The sequence below is a fragment of the Solanum pennellii genome, chromosome 2, assembly GCF_001406875.1.
Source record: "Solanum pennellii chromosome 2, SPENNV200".
NCBI lineage: Eukaryota > Viridiplantae > Streptophyta > Magnoliopsida > Solanales > Solanaceae > Solanum > Solanum pennellii.
This window is the reverse complement of record NC_028638.1, coordinates 36,708,477-36,727,588: the sequence shown is the minus strand read 5'-3', so window position 1 is coordinate 36,727,588 and position 19,112 is coordinate 36,708,477. Positions and strand designations below refer to the sequence as shown.

At 27.3% G+C, this 19,112-nt stretch overlaps 2 protein-coding genes across 2 annotated transcripts; both read right to left on the bottom strand.

Moving 5' to 3' along the window:
* Nucleotides 1-3,122: 3,122 nt before the first annotated feature.
* On the bottom strand, nt 3,123-6,492 carry LOC107010432 (protein SHI RELATED SEQUENCE 1-like). Its single transcript, XM_015209717.2, has 3 exons — nt 5,897-6,492; nt 4,878-5,216; nt 3,123-3,644 (listed from the first exon to the last, which is right to left on the bottom strand). Exons 1-3 carry the CDS (start codon nt 6,210-6,212, stop codon nt 3,244-3,246), a joined length of 1,056 nt encoding a protein of 351 aa, XP_015065203.1. The 5' UTR covers nt 6,213-6,492; the 3' UTR covers nt 3,123-3,243.
* An 8,996-nt stretch (nt 6,493-15,488) lies between these two features.
* Nucleotides 15,489-17,127, bottom strand: LOC107010440 (desiccation-related protein clone PCC27-04). The gene is made up of 2 exons (XM_015209725.2): nt 16,793-17,127; nt 15,489-15,937 (listed from the first exon to the last, which is right to left on the bottom strand). Exons 1-2 carry the CDS (start codon nt 16,991-16,993, stop codon nt 15,737-15,739), a joined length of 402 nt encoding a protein of 133 aa, XP_015065211.1. The 5' UTR covers nt 16,994-17,127; the 3' UTR covers nt 15,489-15,736.
* Between the last annotated feature and the right edge of the window lie 1,985 nt (nt 17,128-19,112).

Sequence of the window (19,112 nt, the reverse complement as noted above, 5' to 3'; positions counted from 1 at the left end):
AAAAATAATTCCATTGCTCATACTTGTAAGAATATACTAGATAATTTTATTTTTTATGTATTTTACTTTTTTTTTAATGAAGTTTCTATATTTTTCATGTCATTATAATATTTTGTTGAACTATAATTAAAAAACTAAACAAACATGACATACATATTATATTCTTATGTTTTAATGCTTATGCAAGTCTATACTAAATAAAATGGCAACTTTTAGTTGAAAGGTTTAAGGTGAAGATCTGTGTAGGCTAAATAAAAATAGCAAGTCATACATATAATTTTCATTTACTCTCATATGGTCCCAAAATTATCATATCATAAAAATGGCAACTTTTAGTTGAAAGGGTTCTTGTTATGGTATCTAATGAAAAATCTATGTGCATTATTGGACTGTAGATGTAGCTTTTGAATTACGGATTCAATCCATCCTAATATTTTTATTTTTTTCTATAATATAGAATAAAAATATAAATAGGGGTGTACAAAATCGAAATAAATCACAAATTGAGTCAAATCGGAAAAGAAAATCCTGATATTATATGTCTAAAATTTTATTTTTACTTTGATATCATTTTAAAATATTTCTTATACTATTTCATAGTTTTTAACTTTTAATACATTGTTTCAAGTTTAAAACATAGAATTTGGAATGGTCCAATATAGATTATAGTTCATAGATTGATAATTATAATAAAGCTTAAATCAAAATCAAATTAATACTAATACAAAAAGAAAAAATCAATTCAACACTAAGAATGACAATAATATTGAATATTTTTTCTTTAATTTTCTATTGGTTTAGACAATTAAAATACATAATCTAATTTTAATTTTCCTTATATATTTTATAATGTAACTAATACTTATTAAACTTATTTTAGCATGATTTAGAATTTTTAAATTATGATTATTTTCATTATGACTTTACAATATTTATTTTACATGATGATTTATTATTATTTGTTATTGAATATTTTTGTGTCATCAATACTCATCTCATATTTTGTGTTATTTTTTCAAGAAACACCTTAGATAATTATATTTTGGTTGGACTAAAGAAATATTTGGAGCACAAGTTAATTATATGTTTGAATGCAAACTTTACCCGAAAAATCTAAAAATTTGGAAAAATTCAAAGTTTATTAGTTTAGTTTGATTAAAAATTTAAAAATTCAACACAATGGTTTGGTTTGGTATTTAAAAAATTCGAACCAACCCGGGGTGGAAAAACCCGAAAAAATCTGAATTTTCTTAGTTTGATTTGATTTATAATTTTAAAAATTTTACACGAATACTTTGATTTGATATTTAAAAAACCCGAACAGCCCAATACATGAAAATTTACAAAACTTCAATAATATCATATTTAATTATTCAAAAGTATGATGAAAATTATTTTGAAGGATTATGCCTAGTTGAAAATTTAGAAATTGAAGTCATTGTAGCACTTATTGTCCTTCTAACGAATAATTATTTTTTAAAGAAATAATATTTAAGATCCATCAAATATTATCACATATATTAAGACAACTTAAGCAGTGACATTCGAGTTTAATTAAATTGGTGTTCCAAACGTACTAAGCTTTCACCATTTCTAGTGTCCTAGTTTGGAATATATCTAACTCCGTTAAATATATATTTAATGTTTGTTCATTTTTTATGTTTTGGAAGCAAATGAGTCATTGCTATAAGGCCAAAGTTCTATTAACAACTTGATTTATGTCCTTAATCAAGAAGATTCATGTTAGTTTGGCCAAATTTTCTAAATATATTTATTTTGATAAGTATTATGTAGAAAATATTTTTGGAGAGTAATAATTTTGTGTTGATTAATTAATTTAAAAGATTTTTTAAAATCAATTTTAGAACCTTAGTTTGTGCTTGACCTAATTTCACAATTACTTTTTGTATTTTTAATTTTCTTTTTTTCTAATTGTGAAGATTAATTCATGCTATTATTCAAAAGCACATTTCTTTTCCCTCCCTAAAAACTTAACCAAATATCTCAATTTTATAAAATAAGTATTTTCTTAAAATTATAATCTTTTTTAGCTTCTAACTGTGGCCCGATTGTTGAGTTTGACTAATCCATGTTTATTCTAAAAAAAATTCACTTATAGGGTAAAGTGTTGTCATTAAACACGATCTTTTTTTTAGATTTAAATCCAAAAACTCTAATTAAAAATTGAAAAAATACTTACCGTCCATCACAAACTTTTAGTATTATGTGAATGCTCTTAAATTTTGCTTTTGTTATCTTTTGGCACATTATGAGCCGAACACACATACAAAAAAGGGCAACTTTCACATATAACAAATAAAAAATTCATATTTGTATGCTATAGCAAAGTTTGCATAATTGCGCTCCATAGCAAACATAGAAACTGTATAATTCGCTATACATATACAATTGAAGCAAATTGTATAAAACGAAGTGTCTAAAACAAGAAAGAAAAAGACACTTGGACAGAGAACTGTATAAAAATGAAGTGTATTAAAACGAATTGTATTATTATAAGTGTATAGAACGATTATATACAATTTGAATTTGTATAAAATGAGAAAGAGAGAAAGACAAAAGAGACTTGACAAGGAATATACAATTGAATCGAATTGTATAAAACGAGAAAGAGAGAAAGGCACAAGAAACTGGGCAGGGGAGGATTTTTATTGTATAATTATAAGTGTATAGGACGAAAATATATGTACTTGCATGTGTATATACAATTTTCTCACGCTTTATACAAACAGAAACGCAATTTATACATTTCGCTTCTGTTTGTATAAGTGAGAAAGGCGAGGGTGGCGAGCGAGATTTGGGAGAGTGGCGAGCGAGATATTTGGGAGAGAGACGCCTGACAATTTTTTGCAAATATTTGCTATGGAGCACAATTAAATCAAACTCTAGCTACTCCATTTATTTTAGGTTATTAGTTTGCTATTATATACAATTTTCCCTACAAAAAATTCTAATAATAAGTAGTCGTAAGACTCAACCCAAAACATATATACATTTAAGTATATTATCATCTTATCTTATATTACCATCTTAACGTGAAATAAAAAAGCAAATCTATAAGATACCAATAATTAACCCCAAGGAAATAGAGAAAAAAAAACAACTTCATGTAGAATCCAAAGAGAATTAATGTAAACAACTCAATTCAACATCAATACTTCAATTAAAAACAAATCTCTTGACATAAAATTAAAAAGAAACCTTAATATTATTCAATATGGATGATCAAGGAGATCTTGAAGGTGGAAAAAATTGCGTACCAGCTACCATAAAAGTGCTAAGTGGAGCTGGAAATAAAGAAGGATCTAGAAAATTCGAGGGGCCCGCTGCAGTAGCATCGCCACCACTTGNNNNGGTGGCGGTAGCTACTGCAGCGGAATTATGGTGGTGGTGCTGAACTCCGCCAGCACTACCACCAGAAGACGTATCGCCTCCGGCTGCAACCATGTTATTGTACTGACTTTCATGACCTTGATCATATAAAATTCCTTTGAAAACATGTCCACCAATGCTCACAGCAGCTTGATATGCTAATTGATCTTCATCATCCTCAATTGAACTCATTTGAATACACTGAAATACAGCACTTGTACGTACTTTTGATGGAAATTTTCCCACTTCTAACCCTAAAAATAAACATGAAGTTCCATAATACAAAATTAGGTTTATTTGGACTAATGTATTGCAAATAAATATTATTTTTTTTTTACCTATTATCACTTGACACGAAATTTAGTAAAGGAAAAAAAAAATTAAAAATTTTGTGGTCTAAAACTAAAAATATGTCAAATGTATCAAAATACTATTTAATCTTGTGGTTTTAAACATTTCATCTGAAAAGTTTAGAATAAACAGTTGCTTGAAAAATAGTCAATTTATTTTAATCCAACTAAAAGGAAAAGTAGGTCAAAAAAATTGAAATGCAAGTACATTTACTATATATATAAGTTAATTCCAATACTAATGACAATGATAACACCAATTATTATACATAATTTGGAGAGTTGATTTCTCAAATAATCACTCAACTAATAGTTATTTTTTGGTAAGCAACATATATTATTACTCAAATAATAGTTCTTATTTCATAAGTACATTTACTATAGATATATAAGTTAATTCTAATACTAATGACAATATATGATAACACCAATTATTATACATGAATTGGAGAGTTGATTTCTCAAATACTCACTCTACTAACAGTTTTTTGGGTAAGTCACATATATTATTACTCAACTAATAGTTATTATCTCAAAAAAATATTAATTTTTTTGAAAAAAAATTGAAATCAAGAATAATGGTGATTTTCTTAGGATCGAGATAAATATAATGTGTAGGTCTAGGAGAAAGAAATTGTGCATACAGGCGCGCAAGGGTACAACTAAAGTTTTAGTTTTGCTATTCTGTTAGTAATACATATAAATAATTTATTCACACTTTCTATAAACTAGAATTAAAAATTCATAATTAACTCGAGATTTTGAATATATTTCATTACGATTTTTTGTCAATCTTTTGTAGAGAAATAAAAAAGAAGAGTGATGATGGAAGAAGAGAATGACAAATAGAAAAAGAAAAAGCTGACGAATTTACTATAGGGTCTCTTTTCTCTATAGACTTACTTTATATAGAATTCATTTAGGCAATGATCAAATTAATCTTCTTTACATGATGGATCTCAAGACTCTATGTCTTTGTGTGATACAAAAAAATTAATATTACTCCCTCCGTTTCAATTTAAATATTTCTCTACGTTTTTCAATTTCAACATCCTATATTTATGTTCAGTCAAACTAAGACCTTTAAATTAAAACGACGTAGCAATGAAAAGGTAAGAAAGACATGAAGTACTTTACCGTTAGTGTTTGAAGGTAAACGAGTAGACACAAGAGAAGAAGCACTTGGATCCTCCCTTTGCCTTTTATGCTTATTATTATTATTATTATTATTATTATGTCCTTGTTGTTGTTGTTGTTGCAAAGCAGCAAGTTGTTGTTGCCTTTCTCTCCTTTTAGCTGCTGGAACCCAAGTACTTTTCACATGAGTTTGACACTGAAACCCTCTACTCTTACAACAAGTCCTACACCTCATATGTTGACAATCTTTCTTAGCTTGGTTCCCACAATCTTGGCAACTTATTCCTCCTCCACCACTCCTCATCATCACGAATCCCGACCTCGACGCCTCATGATCACCTGCACAATAATAATCCCCATCCCGCCTTTTAGCAACAGATTCAACTGAACTCAATATGCACGATATATATATATATAGAGGTGCAACAAATAGTACATAGTTTCGTTGCTATATGGTTCTATAGTGAGAACATAAATATTAAAAGATATGACATCTAGTCTAACTTAACCCCAAAACTAGCTAGCTCATGAAGGAAGGATTGCTCAAGTTTATACAAGGAGACCAAATACTCATCCTTTTTCCGAATTCTTAACATTCTTCTGCAAGCCCAGATCTCATTAACTAGAACGTGGACACTGTAATATGGAGGGGCCAACGTAGGTTAACTAGATTGTGGACACAATAATATGGGGGGGCCAATATTAGTGAACAAAGAATCGAGATGAGTCTTACTCTGATATCATGTAAAGATATGACACATGAAGCTAATTTAACCTCAAAAGTTAGCTCATGAAGGGAGGATTGCCCAAGTCCATAGACCAAATTCTCATGCCTTTTCGGGGCGTGGGAATTCTAACATACTTCAGTAAATACGTTTTGAAATCCCTAATTGCAAAATGTTGTGAATTGTTTAGAACATAAATATTAAATCTATCAAACTTAAATTATAGATCTATAAGTACTTTAGAAAGTACTGAATAGATAAAGTTTAAATTCTGAATCTGTTTATGATGATCACCTGCAGATATATCAAAGCCACTTCGGCTTGGCCCAACACCTAATCCAACATCAGTGGAATAAAGATCTTGCAAAGGATAAATCGGATGACGAAACTGATGTTGTTGTTGTTGTTGTTGGTGTTGTGGAGTGTTACCACTTTGCCATAACTCAAAACCTTTGTAAGTGTTGGGTATTTCTTGATTATGATGATGATGATGATGTTCATTTCTGTACAAAAACCAATTATTACTCTCTGTGGGTACTATTGCTTGGCTGCTGCTAATTTCTTGATGTTGTTGTTCTTGATTCCCACCTAATGAAAAGAAATTAGCCATACTTGTTGTTAATCTTGATTATGATTAGTGATTAATCACAATCCATACCACAAAAGTGCACCAACTTATGACACAAATATGATGTTTGTATCCCTTGGATTTCTTCATTTATGATCTCAAAAAAAATGATTTTTTTTTGAAGGGTTTACAAAATTAGAGCTTTTTTTTTTTGCTCTATATGTATGTGTATATATAAAGAAAAAATGTGAATTTAAAATAGAGCAAGTTTAAGAAAAAATGATTGTTTGTATAAAGAATTATGGAGAGGAAGTGAGTGAGTCAGGGTACATTAATAGAAAAGGTAGAGAATTATATATATTACAGCTCTGCAAACGCCGCCAAGGCTAAAAAGCACCACAACTACCCCCCCCCCCTCCCCTCTCTTTACTGCCACAGTTTGCAGTACCAGTTACTTAAAAAGTTTCACCGATTGTTTGGTAGGTTGTATAAAAATTGTTTGGTAGGTTGTATAAAAATAAGTGAGAGGCTAAGTATCGAAAATATTTGTCAATTTAGTGTGAATTATTAGTTTCTTTTTTAAATTTATAATAATTTTAAATATATTTCGATCTACCACATGATATACTAAAAGTGATTTCAAACTCTTGTACGAACTTGAAACTCTTAATAAAAAGTTTGAGAGATTAAGTGTTGAAAACACTCTAAATTTTCAATCATTGATCGGGAAAATTTCTATAATAAATTTGTTTTTAAGAATATTAGTGGTGAATATAATATATCATTATATTGATATTCGTTACTCTCTCCTCCTATTTATGTGACACTTTTCGGATTTTGAAATTCAAACAAGTATATCTTTGACTTTTAAATATTTTGAATTGTCAATTATTGTGTCTTATAGTATTTTACGTAGTTTTTAGTAATATATAAATTTCTTTTTAAAATTTTTGAAAAATTCATGTGTAAATTCTCGCTCAAATTTAAATTGCTTAACTCTTGAAAAACTAAAAAAGTATCACATAAATTGAGACACAGAAAATATGTACAATTATTTTTAATGCAGTGTTTAATGTGTTATATTAAAAAATAACATATATCGCAATGGAAAGAATGTGAAAAAAGATGATCATACTAATGTATGAATTACTGAATAAGAGCTTTTTGTATTACCATAAATCACTATACATAACATAATATAAAAAATAATGGGTAACTAATGATATATTAAAAATATTATATATATATATATATAAAAGCTAGGAGCGAAGTTAAGATTATAAGTTTGAGATTCTAAATCAATTTGTTTAGGGATTACAATTTAATATATATAAAAAGAAAAGAATCTAATACAAATATAAAATTTACGAAAAACCTGATGAATTCGTCCCAAACAAATAAACTCCACCTAACTTCTAAACCTGATACCGGCCCTCTTTACCATTATTCCCCCTCTTTTAAATATACTGTCCAACTTTGGTGTAAGGTATCGGCCTTGTTTAAGTTATATGCATTTTTCATGAAAAAATCTCCAAGAAAGTTTGTCATGAAAAAATTAATTAAGGTATAGTACATAGATAAATATTTAAATTAATTTTCAGCTGGCAATTAAATATTTTAATTCTACGGTTATATATATAAACACCTCAATTTAGTCTTAATCAAAAATTCTACATTTCAACTTATTATTATGTTTTGAGGATATCTTAGAAAATATGTGACATTTAATTTTTGAAAATGTTAAGATGACCAGTTATAAATTGAAGTATTTTATCCTTAATCAGAGGTCTCAGGTTCGAGCTCTGGGTATAGACTATGGAAAAAATGTTGTTGGGAGACTCACCCCTGCATTGTTCTGCAGAACGCGATCCGAATTTAGTCGAAGTTCCAATATGGACTTTGAACGTAGGGCAAAAAACAAAAAAAATGTCAAAGTACACTAACTTAATTTTTTTAAAAATAAAATCAATTATAGAATCCAATATAAATTAATAAAAATTTTCATATGTCTCATTCATAATACTATCGATAATAGTAAAACAATAATTATGTTTCTCCTCCTAAATTGGTATAGTTGGAAAATTGCCATATTCTCATTTTATGTTATTGTAAATTTTAAATATTTTTTAATCAAAATTCAATAGTTGTTAGATGACGTTTAAAAAAATTAAACATCAATTGAATTATACCTAAAACAAAGAGAAACCAAAACGATTAAGACAGATTCAAAATTTTTAATTTTAATTGTACATCATTGAAAATATAAACAATTAATATGACACAAATTTTCAAAATAACCTATCAATTTGAAACGACTAATTAACACCCCTTCATCATCTACATTATCTAGGACCATATCAAATCAAATATCCTTTAATTTTTTTTCCAGAAATTATTATCACATTCGAATTATACATAGTGTTGGCACCTAGTATTATAGCAGTAACTATTGATGACTAACTGTTGACATAAAGTACAAAACTTTTTTTTTTGGTAATTTTTCTTTTTTTCCCTTTCAATCACGTAATTAACTGTAACACTAATAAATGAAGCAGCCGCAATATTAATTTCAATTTTCAACAGTCTTTATAAATATAAAACCAACTATTTTAGGCATAACATAATTATTTCGGTTCTTTATATTTTCTTGTCTGATTTATTAACTTTTTTCTTACCTAAATATAACAACGGACAATAATTTTAATTCTATAAAACTAGGTAAAATTGCCTATAACTAAATAAAAGACCTTCAAAAACTCAAACAATCTAAGCTAATGATTAATAATAGAGAATTTCCAAGATAAATGTTATGTCTTAGCCCGTAAAATTGTTGGCTATATAATGCCACGTGTCAACTATTGTAAAAGTATTAAAACTATTTAAAATTTTGAGCAACAATTTTTTTATTTATCCACATTTTAGATATATTAGCTCTTGATATATTCCTATACTATGTACAAATCTAATGATAATTAATTCAACCTAAAAAGAAAGAAGATCATGATTAAGGATATTTGTTAAAATAATTGAATTGTGATGAGGTGATGGACATACATCTTTAACTTAATTCGTCAGATTTGACTATTCACCTATTAAATATTTGATAAGATCATAAGAAATTCCTTTTTAATTTTTACGAGTAAAGTGAATTTCTTAATTCAAGTTCCTAGAATAAAAATCCAATGTTTTGGCTTGGAGGAATTTATATATATATATATATATATATATAAATATATATATATATAAAAAAATATATGTGTGTGTGTGTGTGTTTTTTTTATATGTGTATTACAATATTGAGAATTGGGATTACAAGGTAAAATTACATACATTTAACTTGTCTCCATCCATATTATATTGTTCAACAGCTAATATATCTAAAATATGGATATTATATTTATACTGAAAAACCAACGTTGTAACATTATATTGTAGTAGACGATATTTACAGTTTGTGCAATTTATTATTCTATGTGGGAAGAAAATATTTCTTATAAATATGATTTTTTTTATTAAGTTATGAGGTTTTATAAAATTCTCTTTTCGTTCTATATTGATTTTCTATTTTCTCTTTACACGCTTCTTAAAAAATCATAAATATGAAGGATAGTTTTACTGATTTACTCCTTTAAGATTTTTTTTTAAAAAAAAACTTTACAAATTGGTTCATACTTTCAAAAAGAATTGCTAATTGTAAGGATAAAATTGGAAAAATATAATCAGTTCTATCTTAATTTTGTAATTAGGTCAATTATATTTAGGAACATCGATAACTAATATGCGATTAATTTAGGAACATCGATAACTAATATGCGATTAAAGTACTACTTCTAGGTTCATAAACCCTAATTAAGAGCATATACAATTTGACTTGCCATGGCTTGATGATGGATTACAAATGGAGATATGCATTGGTTTTTCTAAATAATTGGTAGTTAATATACTAGGATTTAGGAACATTTATCTCTTGGTGTTACTAACACTAGACACTTTATTTAGCAACATGATTCTACCTTTTCTTTTTACCACAAATTTATATTACTAGGTAGTTTTTTTGTAATATAAAACCTCACAAATTAGTAATAATAAAAAGAGCTAGACCTTATCACATCAAACATAATTCTACTATTAGCCTTTCTTTTAACTAGAAAAAAATAAAGGGAGGAATGAATGTTTTTTTCCTATGTATATAGGAGGTCTGGGACTATCTTTTTAATACAATAAAAAATTGTTAACCTTGATCGACTAATTGCCCCATAATTCTTATTTACCAAAAAAATAATAATTAATTTTAACCAGTCTTTCCCCTTTACCAGCTCTACGTTAGGATTTTAGTAAAATGTGTTAGTGAAAATAATGCATATATGAATTTTCATATTACATATTAATCCCTTGTTTGGTATAATTTTTTAATGTAATCTACTTTGGTCTTTCAAGATGTCTCAGTTGATTTAGAGGGTGGTCAGCAATATTTTTGTGTACAAATTAAGGAAACAAAATGGAGAATATTTCTGTAAGCAAATAATTTAAAAAATATGTTTAATGCATGTTTATTTTAATATACTAAATCAATAAATAAAACGAAAATTATATGGTTAAATAAACATATACTAGTTAATTAGTCACATAATCATAGTTGTAGTTAACTACCACTCGCAACCTACGTGGGTTGGGCTTTCGAGTTTGTATAATTCACATGTTTGTGTAATTCAAAATTTGTATAGTATAATTTGTATTATTTTTTTGTAAAATATAACTTTGTATAATATAATTTGTATAACTGTTTAAAGTTCAAATGTTTTTGTTTGTATAAATTCGTTATTTCGAGTTTATACAAAAATAGCTCAATTATACAAACGTACCCGCGAATTATACAAACAAGCAACTTAAGTTGTAGCTGCACCCCGTAAAAATATGCAAATCATAGCAACGAAGCATAATTAAATTTATTATAATGACTATTTGTAAAAGTTCTCCACAAATAACTAATAATTCTAATAAAAATAATCTCTACCACATTAATTCACTTTATTCAACAAGTTTCATACACTTTATCAAACGATCTCTATACGAGTCACAAATAAATGTTTAAGTTGTATCTTTGACTTGGCCTCAATATCGACCCCCACACTAAGGTCTAAAAATCACAAAACATTAATGCATGACGGATTTTTGTGCCTAATTCACTTAATTAACATCTCTACAAAGCTGTAAAAAGTAGACCAAAACAACTAAGTAGGCTATAGTAGGATGCTGAATATTATAAAAATCACTTAAGGCAAAGTATAATAAATATGTACTAATTCTAAGTTATTTAAATTCATTGATTATTGTGTGGACGAAATTAAATCCTTTTGTTTTAATTTGAAACAAAAAGAAAACAGACCTGGAAATTATTTACAGTAGGGGGCTACTACTTAGTTGTATATCATCAAGTTGAAACAATTAAAGGATTTTGATGATGGAAATGAATAAACCAATAATAAATGTAATCTAATTATTATAAGTCTGTTCAATAATTCTCAATATGAATAAATCCTCTCTAGTTCAATTATGCTATCTATATTCCTTCTTTTTTATGATTTGGTCCATATATACTAATAAATAATTTTTGACCTCATAAGTCCAGGTTCAAAACCTCTTGTTATAGTACCTAAGGAAAGGAGAATACATAATTTAATATCTGTTTTTAAGTAATAATCATTGTTTTAAAAGTTACTATAACATTTTATCACTTTTTTGAAATATAGAAATGTTTTAGATAAAAAAACCCTCAACTAAAACACGTTAGAACTCTAGAAAGCGTAGTTGCAATTCTAATGATTGATAACAATTCAAGGAATGATTCGTAGAATTTTAGAGTTACATATCTCATGTACGATTCGTCAAATTTTTAAACGATTCATGAGGTTCAAACTTTTAAAGTTCAAAATCAAAAAATGATTGATATGGTTTAAATTTCTATAAGTTTAATATCAAGAAATGATTTACAAGGTTCAATTTTTTGCAAAACCAAAAATGATTCATAGGGTCAAACCTTTATAAATTTTTATGTGTTTAGTAATATGTTATTTTCGTAAATTCCTTTTAAATCTGTAAATTCATGTTTTTAAGCAAGTGGATAACTTTTTGTACTTTTTGCTCACAAATAGAAATGTGTGAATCAAGATGAGACAATGATGAATTTTTCGCAAGATTTTCCTTTTGATTTTACTATTTTTCTCTCCTTAATTTTGAAAAAAAAGTCTCGTTAAATTGTCAATATGCAAATCGAGCAATAAACATATATCCTCTTAATGATTCAAGGTAGCGAATGGTGAAAGAGATTCAAAATCAATATATATATCCAATTTTCTTTGTAGTAGGTTCATCTTAGTGTTGATGCTACGGGCATATATACAATGCATTAAAAAATTCTTAGATGGTGTATATTAGAATTTTAGCCCGAAATTAATTACAACAGAGAAACTTATAATAATTTATCAGTCCAAGACGAATTAATATTGCAAAATGCAAAACTTTGTGATCCTAAACAAAAGTGGGCAACCTAATTTTCATAATTAATGATTTTGCTATCAATTAATTAATGACTCAACAAGATTATTTTGAGTAGTAAGCATCATGAGCTACATGATGTTCAACGTTTATCTCAATCTATAGACAATAATAATTAAATGCTTGAAATAAAAACTCTATAGCATTATCAAAGTGAATAGACTTGATCTGATATAAAAAAAATTGTGTTCGTAACCATATTATTTCTACTATTAAATTTGTAAACGTCAAGTTGCAAAATGACATTAGGCACACATAAATGTCCCAATGTAATTCCAAGAATGCAGGGACTCAATCTCAACATTTGTTGGCGATCGTCACACAATTAACTATCTGTGTTAGTTACAAGTCGTACAATAAAATTCACTATTTAAAAAAATCATCAAATTTTTAATGGACGCTCATTTGAATTTTCTATAATTCGTCTCATCATTATAGATTTAGGATGTCTCAGACGATCATGTCAAAGTACAAAAATATTGGACTTAGTATACTTAGAAATGACTATAGGTTAATAATAAAGATAATTTAGGAACTAAATGATAAATTATCTCTTAATTTTTTGAAATACACAAGTAGAAAAAAACATCTATTTTTGATATAGTGAACAAATCACAAATTAAAGTGAACAAAAAGAGTAACATATTCGGATTCAATTTTATGCAACAAGTCGAGGTCACTCTCCTCATTATGTTAATTAAGAAAGATAGGCTTTATGTCATATTTATTCTCTTTTTGTAGGTAGCGCTTATCCATAAAATGGAACTTCTCGATATAAATGCTAAATTTTTTTAATTTAAAAATAAATATCAAATATCAAATTATTTTATTTTATTTTTTTGCAATTTTGGGTGAAATATGTGTACAGGCTTGAGATGCCCCTGTCCATCTTCTTTTCTTTTCCATTTGGGCCTCCTACTTTTGTTTTTCAATTTGGGCCTCCTTTTCAATAAGGGTAGAGTAGTACTAAGGCCTATGTTTCAATTTAAATGAGATTGAGACATAATTAGCTAGTATATAAAGTAGAGAAATTTCATATATTTGGGTGCTATTGCATCTTATCTCGTTTTTATAATTATAAAATTTTAGATTTTTTATTGCTCTCAGATATATTCTTTGGTTGTGAGATACATTACAAATAATACATACTTAATGGAAGGGTATCCGAGAAGAGATTTTTGTAAATTTTTTTTAAATTGGTAAAAAAATTAGAAATGATGATATCTTCACATGTGTATTTATATAATTTTTCCATAGTTTTATTCAACATCCAATGTGAAAATCACAAATAAGTTTTGATATATGTTTCAGTGACAGAATCAATATTTTAATTGATAGAGTTCAAAATATGAAAAGTAAACATGCGAAAAAGTCAAAGGAGATTCTATATCTACTACATATAAATAAGAAATAATTTTAATTATGTGTAGATTATGTAAATTTTTTGTTGAAATATATTCGAATGGACCCCATTGACCCTAAGTACTCGTCATCTTTTTGTCGAATTAATTTGACTTCTCAATTTAATTTGTTCACCCTAATTGATAGCATAAAATTTTTCCTTGAGGACCATCATAAACTTAAAGGAGACTATCGATATTTAGCATAATCAATTTGCCCTTAAAAATTGATCTTCTTTGGTTTCACTATAGGGCAACTTTAATATATAGCAAACAAAAAATTTATATTTGTATGTTATAAGAAAGTTTGTATAATTGCGCTCCATAGCAAACATATAACTGTATAATTCGTTATACATATACAACTGTATAATTCGTTGGCCTAAATTGTATAATTCGCTGGCCTCGCTATACATATACAATTGTATGATTCGCTGGCCTAAATTGTATAATTCGCTGGCCTAAATTGTATAATTCGCTGGCCTCGCTATACATATACAATTGTATGATTCGCTGGCCGAAATTGTATAATTGGCTGGCCTATTTCGCTGCAATTGAATAATTCGTTGTTCTGTTTTACTGCAATTGCATAATTCGCTGGCCTAGTTCGCTGCAATATGTGTATAAAATTTGCTTTGCATACAATTGAATCGAAGTAAAATTTTTGTATATTGTATAATTATAAGTGTATAAGAAGAAGATATATGTTTTTCTCTCGCTTTATACACTTTTGTTGTATAAAGCGAGAGAAAAATGTATTTCACTGCAATTGTATAATTCGCTGGCTTTTTCGCTGCAATATTTGTATAAAATTTGCATTTGTATACAATTTAATCGAAGTAAAATGTTTGTAAATTGTATAATTAAGTGTATAGCACGAAGATATATATTTTTTTGCATGTGTATATACAATTTTCTCTTTCTTTATTACAAAACAGAAACACAATTTATACACTTCTGTTGTATAAAGTGAGAAAGGCGAGCAGAGGGAGAGTGACGAGCGAGAATGGGAGAGTGGCGAGCGAGAGCTTTGGGATAGAGGCGAATGACAAACTTTGGGAAACGTTTGCTATGGGACACAATTAAATCAAACAGTAGTTACTCCATTTATTTTAAATTATTAGTTTGCTATTATATACAATTATCCCTTCATTATTATATGATAACTAGTTTAGGTCAATTTTAATTTTTATTGTTAGAACTAATGATATTTACTATTTCATATATTAAAAGTCAGTTTAATAAGGAACAATCGTCATGCATATCAAAATTTAAAATTTGAATTACTTAACCATTTTGAAATCAAAATTTGTATAGGAATTAAAATGTAACAAAACATAAATAAAAATGTAACAACATAACGTATATTCTAAATTAGAATCGAAGTTATTAGCAATATATTATATATATGTAACTATACAAAATATAGAATATTTATATCCAAAACAACATGAGAGATTTATCACTCCACCTCATCAAAATACATGGAATTTCATCGATGAAACTTACCTTATTTATTTACGATTCTATTTTCTTGGACCATTATAAATATTCGTATAGGCTTCAATTGTCAAAAATCGATACACATACACACTTGAAATGTAACATCATTCAGTGCATTCCAGGGATCTTCTCCTTGATTTTCTCCATTATTCCTTTCTTTTCGACTTCACCACTAGAAGTCGGAGTAGAAATAGAAATAGGAATAGTAGTTTGTACACCTTCTTCAGCGCCTCCGGTCAACGTCTCTTTAATCTTCTTCTTTATGCCCTTTTTCTTCTTCCTCCTCCCTCTTTCTCCATCATCCTCAGACTACAATGTTCGTCGAACAAATATTACATTATATTAAAATTTTATTTCATTATAATAAAAATAACTTTTAGCGGTAATAAATATTGACATTAATAAAGAGTGCTAAAATCTTTATTAATATTAATTAATTGCCATTAGAACCAATGTCGCTAAAAGCTTTAGGGACATATATAAAAAGTGCTAATTATCGCTAAAAATATATATATTTAGCAGCATTTAAGAATTAATTACCGCTAGTAGTATTTATACGTAATGCGTATATCAATGTATTAGTCCATAAATTAAGATAGTCAAATAAATAAATGGAACAAAAGAAACAATTACTTCATTTCAATATTAAATTTCTCAATTCATCCTTAATTGGGCATACTATTTCAATTTATGCATCATATTCTATTTTTATTTTGTTTCAAAAAGATGTCATGTTTTATATCTACTATATATTACATGACATGCTTAAAAGTTAACATTTTTAAATGATATTTTAAGAAATTATACATATCTTTAATTTAAAATCATAAATTACATATTCAATTGGATCAAACTAACCGATAAAATAATTAGGGGGAATATGTTTCTATAACCAAATAATATTTAAGGTTTAATATATCTTCTTCTCCTTTTAAATTAGAGGTAGGAAAAAGGAAATTGGGGAAGGGATCAAATTTTTACAAAGTAAAGAATTGAACTTTCATCAACAAAATAAAAATTCAGATAGTTAACCAACTGAATTAAAATTTCTCATAGGTCTAATACATAAAGTTCTCTTAAAAATAAAATTTAGTGCTTAATCAAATAATTCTCGATGCAATATAATAGAACCTTTGGATTATATATAAATAGATAAAAACTTACGGAACTTGAATTAGAGCTACAAGAATGACGAAGTTGTTGTCCCTCATGGTGTTCTTTTTTCATAGTATCAGAGCTTGTACCAGCAGGAGCGAACCCCATAGCTATACCTTGAATTGCATTGGGATCATCAATTTGATGAACTCGATTTCCATGTTCATCAATTAGGTGCAATTGGCCCTGGCTAGTACCGTTATGTGCCATATTTCTCTAATCAAACACAAACTATATGTAATTTAATTTGAAGAAGTTTGATAGTAAATTTGTGATTGAATTTGCTAATTAGATTGTAGACTTTATATAGGAAAAAAAGGAATACAAGTGTCATTTGAAAATTGGAGTAAAGGATTTTAAGGTAAGAAGAATGAGGAAGGAATCATATAATTAGTATAAAACGTGTGTAGGCAGAATTGGATTTTAAAAATAGATGGAAAACGATATATAACTCAAAATTTTCAAACTGAGACATCCCATCAAAGTGATGGTATACAACTTCTATACTATCACTACTTATAGTTTTTTCTTTGGCAAGTACTAAGATTTGGTATCCAACTTTTATACTATCACTACTTCTAGTTTTTTCTTTGGTAAGTACTAATAATCTGGTAAAATTGTGCTATCATGGATGGTTGGACTAAATAAGTTCAAAAGATATTCTTAATATGTGACATCATGGATGGTTGGACTAAATAAGTTCAAAAGATATTCTTAGTAGTAAATATAATGTGATATTGTCTATTTTGATACTGAGAGAGTTGTCGAAAGGCCTTATATCATTAAATATGTTGCTTTCTAAGTTATTCAACTATTAATATGAAATTTTATCGCACGCCATTTATATGGTCCGAGTATATTATGGTAACTAAAGCTCGCAACTAGCTTCTTTTTTTTTTTTTTTGTATATGTGGGTCTCTAAGCGTGTATGGGGATGTAAATTGAACCCTACAATTTCTAAGTGGTCACCCAAGTTAAATGAAGTGCCTTGAAATATCATTTATATTTCATTTAGAACCAAAATATCACCCAACTATCACTATTTTCATTCATTTTTAAAATTTATTTTTATATATCTAAAAAACAAAACATTTTCAAAAAACATAAATAGAAAACAATATTTTAAAAAATATATATACTTCTACCTAACATTTAAATAGGTTTAACACATACTTTTTTTAATAAAAAAAATAAATAATATGACATGACATCCTAATAGGAGAGAGATAATGTACTTTTTGTGTCAAGTATAGTTTGAGGAAAATAGGTAAAGCTGGGTGATATTGTAGTCCTAAAACAAACATAAGTGATATTCCTAGATAATTTCCCAAACATGGGTGACTATCTAGGGAAATTACTCCTCTGTTATAACAACTGGAACACAATAAATGTATATTTTAAATAAGAAAAAAAAAAAGAAATTAAAGTATGAAAAATTACAACTCACGGATAGAGATGAAGTAGTAAGTACTTTTCATTTTTAATTGAAGTTAGGTAACGCTTTACCTTCAAATATGAGACTTTCTCACGCTAATTCAAATTTAGTCAAACTTTAATATAGACACCAAACATCAAATATTAAAAAAAATCTTTTATCTCTTTTATCCTTATTTTCTACATTGTTCTAGGAGGTGACTCTCTCTATATATATAAGTTTTGCAACAAAGAGTAGTTGATTGAAGATTCTTCTATGAATGTAAAGAGTTGTTGATTTAGTATTTTTCTACCAACATTGGAATAGGTATGTACAATTTTAGGTAATGGCTTTATATAGTGTAGTTGATCTTTGTATGTGAATTGCAGGTGAAACAAATTTAATAATCCTCCAAATTATGTATTTAATTAGATTCTTCACCTTAGTTTTGTTATTTTACTTGCCCTATATTAAAAATAAATTTTTCATTTTAGCAGAATAAAAAGGATTTTATTACTCTTTCTGCTCCATTTTATAAAAAAATTAATTTGACTTGATGTCGAATTTAAGAAAGAAAAAAAGATTATTGAATTTTGTAGTATAAAATAAGTGAATAGATATTTATGTAACTATAAATCATTTTATTTTAGTAGAATCCAAATAAATATTTTAAAGTTCAAAATGTTAATTAATATAGAAAATTGTCATTTTTTTTACTGACTAAAAAGAAAAATCATTCATATAAACTAGATAAAAAGAGTACTTGTTTTTCATATAACTACATAGATTCGTATTTCAAAGGATCATTAATAAAATTAGTTTAGTTGTCAAGTCAGCAAGGACTAAGTAATAATCTATGGAACAACGGGAGTTAAATGTATATGACCATTTAATGGTGTGAGACCTTTTGGATAA